General features: G+C 42.9%; 1 protein-coding gene across 1 annotated transcript in view; it reads left to right on the forward strand.

The window, feature by feature from the left end:
• Window positions 1-14,141, forward strand: part of TMEM45A (transmembrane protein 45A) — a 30,984-nt gene that overhangs the window by 12,158 nt on the left and 4,685 nt on the right. Inside the window, exons 2-5 of the mRNA XM_084841685.1 lie at window positions 2,067-2,277; window positions 4,410-4,622; window positions 6,700-6,884; window positions 12,730-12,875. Coding sequence (XP_084697811.1) covers window positions 2,088-2,277; window positions 4,410-4,622; window positions 6,700-6,884; window positions 12,730-12,875 — 734 coding nt within the window. The 5' untranslated portion in view covers window positions 2,067-2,087. The remainder of the gene's footprint in view (window positions 1-2,066; window positions 2,278-4,409; window positions 4,623-6,699; window positions 6,885-12,729; window positions 12,876-14,141) is intronic.

The raw sequence follows: 14,141 nt of genomic DNA on the forward strand, positions 1-14,141 counted from the left end.
AGTTAGGACTGGGGAAGGCAATGGCAAACCACCCCACTATACAGTCTGCCAGGAAAACGCTGAGGAAAAATGGCGTCCCTCTAGGGGTCAGTAATGACTCTGTGCTTGCACAATGAGGAACCTTTCTTCTTTCATCTTATATCAGAGCTATTCCTTGCTCAAATAACCTTTATTGGCAGAATAAAGAATAATATGTTAGTCTTCTGAGATTTTTTCTTTCTTTCTGGGACCAATACAACTACACCTGTTGATCTTTCTATAGCGTGATTTGAATGGGGATAGAGCTACTGTTGTGTGTAACAGAGTCATATGCAGACATTGGCTTAGCCTTTTATTGCTCCACCTTGCCAAAGATAAAACCATAACAGTAAAACAGAGCGGAGATATTCTGATTTTCTTATCTCACATAATACCATTGACTTTGTTACACTGAGAAAACATCCAGTGTGAGAGAGGATCATCATTTTTGTCCTTTTCTTACAAACACATATCACAGGATTTGACATGGAAACACATAGGGAGTCAGAAATCCTTCAGCCCCTATAACAATGTATTTTTCTTTCTTTGGTCAAGCAGCAACTGCCATTTTGCTGGGACCGTATATCCAGCTGTCACGGATAAGAGTAGCTTATCTATTGGTCATAAACTAATATAAATACAAAGTGCTGATGACTTGAGCCTGACACTTATATTTTCAATGGGTTAATACTTTAATCTGCAACCTAACAGACCTGTGAAGTTACTAGAATCATTCAGCTTAATTATATACCAAAAATCAACAAATAGTTTTGCAGCACCTTGAAGCTGAATATATTTATAATGGAATAAACTTTCAAACAAAAGGTTGTTTTCCATTTTCTTACGATAATTTAACAACTTCCAAGGACTTGTTCACCTCATTAGGAGTTAAAAGGCATAACAAGGGTGCTTCCAGATGAGGCTTTTGTTGTGCAATCACACTGCCTTATTTACAGAATTTTACAGGGGGGAGGGGATCCAGATGACATCACATCATTTGCCATTTGTAGCCCTCCTGTGTTTTCCTGCTGTTTCTTTCATCTTTCTTCATACCAGAAAAAAATCTGTTACGGAAGAAAAAAATGGAGCAGCTCAGTGGAGGCTGGTGTCTCTGATTTTGGTGGGGCAGTAATCCATTATGGGTTTTAGTCAGAACCAACCAGAACTTTAAAGGAGCTCTCCAAGGTACTGAACCTATTTGGGGGATAGTGTTCGGCACCTTGGATAGATTCTTTAGAGTTCTGGCTGATTCTGACTAAAACCCATAATGGATTTAGTGCTCCACTGAAATCTGGGCCACCAGCCTCCACTGGAATAGCTGCACAGTACTTATTGATTGTTAATGCTAGGAACCCACTGTCTGTAAGGACCCCAAGAATACAGAGGTGGACTACTTAACTGAGAATTACACTTCCCCATATCCTTTAATGGGAAGTTGATATACTTAGAACATTAAAACACTAGGCTCTTTTCCACCACTTCCAAGGGTGCATCTCTCCAACACAGAAAGGATCTACATGACAAGCAAATCTTCCTGCTGCAGGGTGAGGTAATGGCTGCATTTGGATGTCACAATAAACGACGGTGTATCATTATGAGAACAAGCAGCCGCAAGCTTTGAGCTTGTGCGCCTCCCCTCTCCCGCAGCATGGCCACATAAATCTGAAGCTTGTGCTTCGGGTTTTTTAATTAACCGCAGCTTGTCGTTTTGTCTGAACTCAGACAAATAATGGTTAATCTTAACTATGGTTTACCAAAACAAGCCAACTTCAAACACTGCGTTATGAAGCTGGCTTGTTTCAACAAACCAGAATTAAGATTTGGCACAGTTTAGGGTTTAAAAGTATCCTAAACAGTGTTAAATCAAAATGGAAGAGGGGAGTGCATGTGTCCGAACTCCACTGTGGCTCATTTCTGTAATGTAAACCATAATTTATTGTTACGTCCAAATGCAGCCACTGTGTAGACTGGGCCTTAGATTAGAGCTGCAAGAAATATATTCTTTCTAGACATAGTTTAATAACAAACAAACATTCTTTTGTCTGTAGGTTTTTGCACAATAGAGAAAGATGGGAAATTTTAAAGGTCATGCACTTCCTGGGAGTTTTTTCCTTCTCTTTGGCTTGTGGTGGACTGTGAAATATCCATTAAAGTACCTCTGTCGAAGGAAAAAGAACACATCTTCCCTGGGTTCCAAGACAGGATTTCAGCGCTTAGAATTTATTGAGGGCATCATCAAAACGGCCTTTGCTCTCATTGGTAAGTTGTTTTCCTTTAGCTGTATGTCTAGATAATTCTGTTTAGGATTGGGGGTGTCTGTTATAGGGGGCATCAACTATGATGATTTTTGAAATAGTGTGTATTAATGAGAAAGCAAATCATAGCGACATGCAGAAGTTGCTTCAAATTGTAGCATGGATTCTGCCTGCCACTGACCTTCACGTCCATTTGTGTATCAAGTCAGCTTGAAACTTTGCTGTTCAAGAAGTTAGGATTCAGTGGCAAAGAATAATGGCAAACATGATACATGTTATTGCAACCTTGATGAAAGAAAACCCATAATTTCAAAATTTCTATACACTTACTAACAGAAGGTAGAAAAGTTTGAAGGAAATATCCATATTTTGCTAGAGTTTCAGAGTCAGGTAGGGTGACACCCCCCCCCCATGTCAACAGTGCTGTCACCTGCACATATAAAGGCAAACACTTAGGAACACAGGAAGCTGCCTTATACTGAGATCAGACCGTTGGTCCATCTAGTCCAGTACTGTCGACACTGATTGGCAGCAGCTCTCCAAGGTTTTAGGCAGGAGTTTTTCCAGCCCTACCTGGCGATGCCAAGGATTGAACCTGGGACCTTCTACATGTGCTCTACGACTAAGCTATGGCCCCTCTTTTGGGTGTACATCAAGACGAGGGAGACACTGCTTTGGTTGTGGGCCCACTCTTAGGTCCTGAGTAGCTACACATGGGCAATGAATATGGACTTGAGCACGCTCCGGGAGACAGCGCAGGACAGGAAGGCCTGGCGTGCTATGGTCCATGGGGTCACGAAGAGTCGGACACGACTGAACGACTGAACAACAACAGCTAAACATGGAGAACGTGGGGCTTAGAAAACTCATATATGGGTCACACTACATGTTGCATTCATTATGTAACATGTAGCTGGCCCTTCTCTGGCCCCTGTGCGTGAGGCCTCCACTGGCAACAATGAAGGCTTTTCTTTTCTTTTCTTAACCCCTGCACATGGGGAAGGGGGAATTTGGGAAACAAATAGTGGAAGGAGGAGATTTAATCCCCTGCCAGTGCACTGTGGTCCTGGTCTGAATCAGGGCCATGTGCACTTACACCAGAGTAAAAAACAGAGAGAGAGGTCAGCCATATGCTGTGCAATTAACCTAATGTGTAGTTTGACCTTAAGCTTCAGTTTCTGGCAGTTTGAGAGATATGCCTAGCTGAGAAGGTAACAACTACCTGATGGGTTGTTGTTGTTTTTTGATATTTGTCCATAGATGAACCACCATTGAAGGACAATTCATTCTCTCATCCACCCCAATCAGTCCTTAGTGTTAGCCTAGGCCAACCTTTAGCATCTGGTCTGAAAGAAATATATTAAATACACACACTCATTTCAAAATGGTCTTAACAGAATCTGGCTCACCTTTTTAATAGCCAGTATACTGAAGGCATTTGAAGAATGTAAATATGAGATGTGACCTAATATTGTGGTTCAGCCAACCGTGTAAGCCACAGGTCCCCAATGTGGTGCCCATGGGCGCCATGGTGCCCATAGGAACCTCCAATGGCGCACACAAACCTCTCCACTCCCTTCCCTCCCTCCCAGCAGCCAGTATGTACTAGCCACATCCTCCATGGGAGCCATTTTGTGGTGGTGCCCACAGCAGTTTCTCAAATTCCCAAATGTGCCCATGGGTCCAAAGAGTCTGGGGACCCCTGCTATAGGCATTGTACTGAATTTGAGAAGTCGCAGAATCTCCTTCTTGGATTCGAGACTGCGGTTCTATTTTGTTTAACAATGCTAAAGAAAAAACGTATGAGGTGGAGTTTGATACACATGGATAGTATCACTAATTGGATTAATAGGGCACGCTCATAAGTACTGATTTGGATTTTACTGGTAGAGTAATGGCAAGAAAAACGCATCATTACCACAGTGATGCCAAAGTCTTGGGATGCAATCCTATGCAAGTTTAGACAGAAAAAAAGTCCTACAACTTCCAGTGCTGGCTGGGGAATGCTGGGAGTTGTAAGATTTTTTTTTCTGTCTAAACATGCATAGGATTACACCCTTTATTGATTTTTATGCAAGGGACGGACTAAGAAGGTCACTGACACATTTCCCCTCCCCTCATTATTTCACCTCACAGGAATGATAGCTGAGCAGTTTGTTCCCGACGGACCTCATCTGAAGTTGTACAATTATGAAAAGAAACAATGGGATCACCTCATGAACTGGCAGCATGCGACCATGTATCTCTTCTATGGTATCTCAGGGCTGGTAGACATTGTGGCGCATAGCACTAATGTATTACCAGTAGCTTTGGACAGAATGATGCTTTCTCTTGCAGTTTCTGTGGAAGGTGAGCACACTCCACTGCACTATTTATGCAGAAAATCTTTTCCTGGATCAAACCAAAAATGAGTAGATAAAGATCCATTAGCATAACTGTGTTATATAAACACATGAGAAAAGTCATAACAAAGGGGGGGAATGGATTATATATCAAGGCTGATTATTAATGCAGTTAAATAATATACACTGCGTCCTTATTAGGGAGGAAGGCAAAATAGAGGAGTTAAAGATTTGGAGAAAGAAATAGGTTTGATAACTTTTTATGTTTGAATAGCATAAGCAAAAATCAGAGAATCATATAGTCTGAAGGGTCCTCAAAGGTCATCCAGCCTGACCCCCTGCCGATGCAGACAGTCCACTGCTAAAGCATCTCTGATATGTGGCCAGCCAGACTCTGTCTGATCCACATGTCACATGTGTATATATTGTGGCCCCAAATCTGAACTCAGTTATTCATAAGTATGCCTTTTTGGCTGGATTGCAACTTAGAGTCAGACTACACGTTATGTTCTGCTGAGTGTATAGTTGAGGATAATTTTACTCTAAATGCACGTAGCCCTGATTTGGATTGGTACCGCTGTGCACGGGGAGGGGAGGATCAAAACTTCCCCCAACCATTTCTTCCAGAAATCCCCCCCTGGGGGGGGGTAGGTTTAAAAAAAGAAAAGAAGAAAAGCCTCCACTGAGACCAATGGAGACTTCTTTTTTTAAGCCTCACATCAGGGATGGGGGTGGGGGGGTTTCAGGAAAAAGTGGTGGTGGGGGGGAGAAAGTATTAATCCTCCCCTCCCAGTGCACAGTGGTCCCAATCAAAATTGTGGCCATGTGCAGTTAGTCTAGAGTAAAAAGAAAGAAAAAAGATTATCCTCAAGTAACATAAAATTTAACCTATCGGGTGCTTGACCCTGCCTCATTTACAGAATTGGAGGGGTGCAGGTTCCAGATGACATTGTCTTCCACTTGCAACCGTCCTGTGTTTTCCCATCATGTCTTTCCATTTTTTCTTTCTTTCCACAAAAAGTCCATTAAGGGAGAAAAGGCAGAATAGCTGCACAATGTCTTTTGATTGACAGTACTAGGAGCTGTCTGTGTGGCAGCACCCTTAGTTAGGGATACGTTAGGGTTGCAGTTGATACTGTGAAGAGGTACTCATGGCCCCAACTGTCATAACAAACAGGCCTTTGTAACAGGCCTTTATGTAGACCTTGAAAGCTGTTTTGTTCTAGTCTGTATGTTATGGAGGGGCTTGTGTGCTGTTGTTTTAAGTGCTGCTCTTTTTATCTGAGTTGTGGTGGGAGTTTTATTTATATTATTGTGGTTGTTGTTGTTGTTAGTACTGGTATTATTACATTTATACCCTACCTTTTTTCTTCTCGCAATGAACCCAAGGTGGCTTACATGGTTCTCTTCCTCCTCAGTTTTGTCCTTACAACAACCCTGTGAGGTAGGTTAGGCTGAGAATCACCTAGCGAGCTTCATAGCCAAGTGGGGATGAGAACCCAGATCTCCCAAGTCCCAGTCCAACACTCTAACCACTATACCACCTGGCTCTTTTATGTTTCTTTTGTGATTCTGTTTTTAAAGCTTTTTGTAAGCTGCCTTGGGAAGGTTCTTGCCCAGAAAATACTAAATACATAAAACAAATAAGTAGAGGGAAACTTGCCTCCCTCCCCCCACAACACCCCTGAAACAGCCCAGATTGCTGCTTTACGGCCACGAATGGTGGCAGCAAAGCAGCAATCGGGTCAGGGTGGCTGTGTGGGAAGGAGGCTGCGACCTTTTCCCTCCACAAAGCAGCGACTCCTGAATGTGTGTGTGAATATGGAAGTGCATGTTTGTGTATGTGCACCCCAACAGAAACCCGATGCAGCCCTAAGGCTGAAGAGGTTGTGCACCCTTGACATAGAGGTAAGTGGGATGATGGATCCCCCTGTATACCTCAATGCTTCTCGGTTTCACTGAAATGATGCAGACACATAGGTCACTTGATATAAACCCCACATGTTATGGTTTGTAATAGGAATTTCGTGCAGTAAATAAATACAGAAGAAGTAGTAGTTGACCCTCTCATTCCCTGTCACCAGGTTTTCTATTTTATTACCATATCCATGGGCGTGCTATGTTAGATCTCCATGTGCATCAGTTACTTTTAGTGGCCATCTTTGGAGCAGCCGTCTGCATATTCTTGGAAGTCTTCTTCCGTGGCATCATTGTCCTTGAGATGTTCCGGACGAGTCTCTGTATACTGCAAGGGAGTTGGTTCTGGCAGGTGAGTGAGGCGCTGTTTCCTGCCTTCATGATCAGTTCTTTCCCAGGAAAAAGTTGAGATCAGGCCCAGCGTCAGCAGGCAGCATCCTTGGACAGCTGTCAAGGGCCCACCGCTGCAGATACACTGCCCTGTGCCCTCTCTCCTGGCACTCCTCTGATTGCTGGACAGCTGCCACTGTAATTACAATGTAATGTAATTGTAACTCCTCCCTCCCCAATTTGGTGCCCGTGGACACTGGCCTCCCTGCCCCTCCTGATTTTTTAAATTATATTAATTTGGGGGGAAGAACTTTTTAAATTATTATTTTTTAACTGAAAGGCTGCCGAGCTGCAAAGGCAAGCACCAACCTCCAGCACCATCTTTATTACCCAGAATGCCTCTGGGCTTCACATGGGCTTCAGAGGCATTCCTAAGAAATAAAAATGGTGGGTGGCTGAAGTCTAGTTCTTTGTTTTGAATTGTGCTCAGCTTCCTAGAAAAAAGTAAGTTGGGGGTGCTAGGGAACATCCCCCCTGGAAGGCTAGAAAGGTTGTCATGGAGCAATGGGGGTGCTTTGCATTTCCTGTGTGTGTGTGTGTGTGTGTGTGTGTGTTAGCTGCATTGTTCGTTTGCTTTGTGGTATGTGTTCTGTTAAGGTGTGTGTGTGTTTTGCTTGGGTGGTGTATGTGTGTTTTGTTTTTGGGTATGTGTGTGTGTTCTGTTCTTTGGATTTCGGCGGGGAGCTGTGTTGTGTGTGTGTGTCTTGCCTGGGAATGTGTTTGTGTTTCTCTGAACACTTTGCCTGCAGTGAAATAGGCATTTTGTTGGGAGAATACGTGGCTTGGCATTTGGGGGTCAGCCCCCACCTCTGCTTCATACTCAGTTTCTTGTCTCTGGGTTTCATCAGTTCGTCTTCTGTGAAATGGGTGCTGGAACACAAACACTGTGGGTTCAAAAGAGTGGTTTTGTATTTTGGACCTCAGAACCCACATCTCCCTTGTATTAAGGTTCTTGTAAATTACTTTTCTTTTGGCCTCACCGATTTGCTTTCTAGAAAATTGATGTATTTTGATGGGCTCTGCACACTATAGCAGTCACTTGTGAATGGGCAACCCCCACCCCGACATGCACCTACAAAACATTCTCCAAAATGTCAAATGTGCCCACTGGCCCAAAAAGGTTGGGGAGCCCTGTTGCAACTGTAGGGTCGCTCTGGGATATTGTGTTCAATTACCATGGTAGCCATCTGGCCACCATCATCTTCTTCCTCTTCCCTCATACTCTGCCAGGAAGCCTGCCTCCCCACTCCTGTGTGCAGCAGAAATAGATGGTGGTGAAGGAGGGGCCAGGCTGATCAAGGCAATGTCAGTCCTACCAGAGCCCCCCTACCCCGCCCCAAGCCTCTCTCAGATAGTTGGAGAGAGCAAACGACAGGATGGAAAATACCACTCTTAGAGCAGCATGGAAGATCAAGTTGAAAAATGATAGGACATTAGATCAGCCCTAAAACTGATAAATTTGAAGGGGCTAGTTCATCAGCCTTTCAAACACTGCACTGCAGAATAAGCAGCTATACTGGCCCTTCCTGAAAATACTATATAAATATGTGTAAGTGGCAAGTGAAGGGAGGATCTACTCTCATTCAGGCCTACATGAGTAGAACCCCCCTTCTCAGCCAGGCAAGGCCAGGGACTGAGGATGCTGGGCAGGCATGTGTACAGATGTTGGGGGAAGGGTCAACATACACAGCCCTGTGTCACTTTCAGGCATTTTTATACTGTTTAGGCATAACGCCTGAACAGGTCTATATAAATGCCTGAACAGGGTTACTATCTACCTGTAATCAACCCACCTACTTCTCTTGTTAAATAAAGGTAGCACAACAATGCACTTGCTGGCAGAATTTTACATTTCTGAGATGAGATATGTCTTGTCCCATTACTGAAGCCCGCGCTGCTTCTAAGCTCAAGGTGGAGAGAGCAGGAGATGCTGGGAAAATGAGAACTCTGCAGGCTGCTGTTTTATAAAGCTTCTGTGCTTAACTGTATGCATGCCATTTTTGCCACTGCCTTCTCTTGCTTTAGGGTCTATAGAGACAAAGCTCTCTCTCTCTCTCTCTCTGTGTGTGTGTGTGTGTGTGTGTGTGCGCGCGTCAGAGAGAGAGAGGGAGAGGGAGAGAGAGAGAATATGAGCTACCCTTTAATAATATTTTAAGGGTTGATTAATCTGTCCTTCTACTCGCTGACTTTTTGGCATTTCGTTGTTTGTAATTTGTGTTTTAGAGCAAATTTCAATTATATGATTTTTTTTAGCTGTTATATGTTTATAAGCCACCTGGAGAGGATATTGCCCTATAAGGTAGCCTAAACATTCTTTAAATGAATAAATAAGTATCATTCTGCCATCCAGTCCTGAACGCTTATACCTCCATATACTGCCCTTGATATTTTCCTGCTGTGTTAATCAGTATTTGCATATACAAGTAGGGTGGCCATGTGTCCTCTTTTACAGAGCACAGCCTTTTCTGTGGTGGCCCCCACTCTGTGGAACTCCCTCCCTAGGGAACTCCGTCATGCCCCCTCTTTAATGAGCTTCCGTCGTGCATTAAAAACGTGGTTGTTCAGGCAGGCATTTGGGGTGGGTTAGGGTATTTTATGAAATGTTTTTATTGTAGAATTTTATTGTTTTAAACTGTTTTATTGTATGTTGTACATCGCCCAGAGTGGCTGGGTGACCAGCCAGATGGGCGATTAATAAATTTAATAAATAAATAAATAAATACAGTCCTCTGTTTGAAGGCAGCCTCTATTTTGCAGGTCTGTCCTGTTCAAGTCCAGTTTAAAGATAAAGAACCATAAGAAGGGGAGAAGCCAACAGGGGCCTTGAAGTTGCCCATCAACAGTCTTTCTCACTATGAAATTGTACTTCTATCTAAAATACAATAATTGTGTCTAAATTTGCATTTATACATGTGTACTAGCACATGCAAATTTTATGCAAATCTGTATCCCCCTTTGTCCTCTATTTTGGGTAATGCATTTCTTCTTTTGGGTGATGCATAAGCAGCCACTCTAAAGTGGAGCCTGAAACAAAATTATCTAGCGTGGTGTGCTCCCTGTTCGAAATCCAGTAGTTCCATTCCATTCCTTCACCACTCCAACAAACTCACAGCATTCTATGCCCACTGAGCATGATCAGTTTCCATTAGGCTGTTTTGGGGAGCTCCCTCCTCTTAAGGATTTTTTTCCTACAGATATTTTGTGCTTCTGCATATCTCCAGGTTTCCCTTAGCCTGCTGATACCTCCTTCTTCTTGTGCACGGAGGGTGCCATTTTAAAGATTGACACTTGGAGAACAGAGGTTGCTCTTAATATATATGATTTATATTTCTTTTAAAGTTTTATTATGGGCCACGTTTGCTTGTGAAAGAGAACCACTGCTGTCATGAAAGGGTTCAGTAGAAACAAACTGGGCTTTTAAATGGGTAGCATGCCTAACAGCGTCTATAACAGTGTGTTTCTTTTCCTACAGGTCTGTCAAATTGGGTGGATCACAGTACATACCTAAACCCCAGACCTAAATACAAATACTAAAACCACAAAGAGCTGAACTCTGCCCACAGTCTTTAAAAGCAGAGCACACAAATAGCAATAAATGCAAACACTGACGGACCACAGCCCTAGCTCAACTGAGGGTAAAACTAGACATTACCCTTAACTAACAACCACATTAGGGGGTTCTTTCTATTTAGTACTAGCCCTCCCACCCCATTTTCATCAAGATTGCCACACGGTTTTACTCTTCACTCGCCAGCTGCAATCCCAATGAAAATATCCTGCCTGCTTCAATTAGTATTGTGTCCGTTGGTGTCAGTTGCTCTGATATGATGAACAAGGCTGTTGAAGTATAACATAAATTTTGAAGTGAAGTATTCGGAATATATTCTGGCAAGGAAAAACATATTAAGTAAAAAGGTGTGGAATTTCTTTGAAAAACTAAATAGTTCACATCTTTTGGAAGAGAAAGCAACTCTCCTGTTTGCAATGCTGTTCAGAAATAAGCTTTTAAAATATGTACAATGTCATGGACAAATCTATTGTTGCATTCCATTGTCCAGAGGTTCCTTTGTAGATTTAAGGTTGAGCCATTTTTCTTCTTTTGCAGCTGGTTGAAAATTCCTAAACAAACTTAAATATGAAATTCCTTTCTTTAGTTCTGTATAATTATTTTAACTTGTTGTTAAATAAAAATATGTGTCTTGCTTATTAAGGATTGTTGTATATCTTTTAATATATAGATCTACCTGGTGCAAGCTCTCCTTGTTTTTCCGCATATCACAGCTTTTGAGGAGGGCTTTTGTGGATACTGTGGAGTTTTGGTTGGCCATGTCCTTGAAGTGCTTTAACCTGATGCATTCTTGGGGGGAAAGCAAGGCCATTTTATTTTTAACTGATTTCCTATTTCCCTTTTATTGTAAGTACTAGCTACCTCAGATATCAAAATAAATAGAAAGGTGCAATGTAAATATTTTAAATAAATGATAACAGCAATCCATCTCTAACTTTCCATGTGGATTTTAAATCTGATCTTAATTTGGTATTTATTTATTACATTTATGCCCCACCTTTTCCCCATCATGGAACTCAAGCTAATGTACATGGGGTTTCCATCCAAGCATTAACCATGCCCAGACTTGCTTAGCTTCAGCAAGGCAGCTGTATCGCATGCCCACAGAACATGTGTTTTTAGTAGAGTATTGTTGTAAAGCAGCCTGCGGTCCAGACCTAAGTTTAGGCATTGGAGCTCCCATGAAGATGGATAATGGCTGGATTGGAGGTGCAGGGGAAATGAATATTCAGCAAACAAGGGGGCAGCTAGACCACAATGACCTGCATTCCCAGTCTGGTGCATATGGCCAGGAACATGGGACACATCTCAGGAAAAGAGAACCATTTGGCATTACATACCACTGGTGTGAACGATGTAGACCAGGGGTAGGCAGCATGGCGCCCATGGGCACCAGTGCGCCCCTGGGCCCCTTTCTTGGTGCCCGCAAAAGTGCCTACCTTTCCCCACTCATTTTTTAGAAGTAACACATTTTTTTACAGCACCTAAGATTCCTGTGAAATAGGTTTGTGTTGGTTCTGAAAGCTATGGGTTCAAAGGAGATGTTTAAGTGTATTGGGGCTCAGACTCCACCTCTGTCTTGTACTCAGACTTTAGGAGAGGTTACTTGTCCTTTACCACTCCTCCTATGGCAGCCATTTTGTGATGGTGCCCAGGACAGTTTCTTAAATTGCCAGATGCGCCCACAGCCTGATGTAGGCTGATGCAGAAAAAGTGTGGTCTGAAGCATGTTACCATAGATACCAGATGCACTGAAACACCTCTTTGGACACATTTAATCATTCTATGTGTTTTCAGTATCCTCATGAAGGATAAGGTTATCAATAGCTATTAGTCATCATTATTGGCATCATATTCTTTCCAGAGGCATCTGGTTGGCCAGTGAGGAGAAACAGGATGCTGAACTAGATAAGCCTTTGGTCTGATCCAGCATGGCTCTTCTTATGGTGATGCATTGTCATTTTTATTTTGTTTACCCTCACTTTAACTCTGAGAGGGAGGGAAGTAGTATGCCCCATCTACAGATTAGGAACTGAGGTGAAATTTTTCTGACCTTTCCAAGGCTACACAGTGGCTGCATCACAGAGCTGATATCTAGATCAACGTTCCAGTACTCTTTCCTCAAGCCCTAATGGCCACCACATGGCATGAGATAAACGCATAAAATACGGCATTGCAAGCTACAAAGACAAAACAAACATTTCTAAATCTAATGCCTTGTGCCTCTTTGATTTCACAGATTGGATTTGTGCTTTATCCTCCAAGTGGGAGTCCAGAATGGAACCAAATGGATCACAATAATATAATGTTCCTCACAATGTGCTATTGCTGGCATTACACATTTGCACTTCTTATAATGGCAGTGAATTATACTATAGTCAGCTGGTAAGTGGATCCTACTTAAGAAGAGAAATTCCGAAGATCTCCATTTAACTTGCTACAAAATGCTAAGGCTTTGAAATGTTATTCAGCACAATAAAACCTTCAGGCCTTCGAAAACAAATCCTTCACTTATGGAGGGATGCAAAATTGCAGTGGCCTGCATATGCAGCTCCGTTCAGCCTGAAGGTTTTGAAGCAACCCAGCAGGAACTGGACTTTTCCTCATAGCCTTGCTAGGAAATAAGCAAAGTACACATAAAATGTATACAAATGTATGTACAGGTGAGCAATGCCCAGCTTCCTTCTGGGACAGGTGGTGACTTCCTGTACTCTCCCTGAGGCCCTTTCTTGTAGCCCACCTGTTCTCAGAGCTTATTATGCAGGAGGATGCACCAGTGTTGAGTTCTGGGACCTTCTTGAATTGTTAGAGCCCAGCCCTAGAAGAATATATAATCAGGGGAGGCTGGTGGCTGAGAATCCACTCTGGGTTTCAGCCAGAACTGTAAAGGAGCTATCGAAGATGCTGAATCTATTTTGGGGATTGGGTTCAGCACTTTGGACAGCTTCTTTAGAGTTTTGACAGAAACCTAGAGCAGATTCACAGCCCTACTGATGTCAGATCCACCAGCCTCCACTGCATATAATCAACTTCTAATAAAGAAGACAGTGCCCCGGCAATGTCAAGCGTGCTTATGTCTCATAACTGAATAATCACAACCAGGCAATATAACTCTGGGAGTAGGGTACAGACATCAAGAGCAAAAAAGCTACTGAATTGTAAAGTAGACAGTACATTAGGCATGCTGGGAGTTGTAATCCAACTCATTTGGAGAGCACCAGGTTGGGGAAAGCTGCTTTAAAGTTTGTCTGTTTTACTCTGGTCTAAATCTGGCTGGCAGGGGGATCTGTACTGGGACCCTAGCATAGGAGGGTAGGAGGGTTTAACCATTTCCTCTCCCCTGTGGTCCTGATCTATATCGGGAGTCCTGTGCCAGCCTTTTTTATTGCCAAATATTTATTCATTGCGTTTATTATTACACTTATATTCCACCTTTCTTCCTCTTGCAAGGGACCCAAGGCGGCTTACATGGTCCTCACAACAACCCTGTGAGGTAGATTAGGCTGAAAGTCAGTGACTGGCCCAAAGTCACGCAGTCAGCTTCATGGTCAAGTGGGGACTAGAACCTGGATCTCCCAAGTCCCAGTCCAACAGTCTAACCACTGCACCACACTGGCTTGTTAAAGCAAATGGGTCACTATGTGGCAATAT

This window comes from Heloderma suspectum, chromosome 3, assembly GCF_057233095.1.
Source record: "Heloderma suspectum isolate Gila_16-S chromosome 3, 16-S_ref, whole genome shotgun sequence".
Classification (NCBI taxonomy): domain Eukaryota; kingdom Metazoa; phylum Chordata; class Lepidosauria; order Squamata; family Helodermatidae; genus Heloderma; species Heloderma suspectum.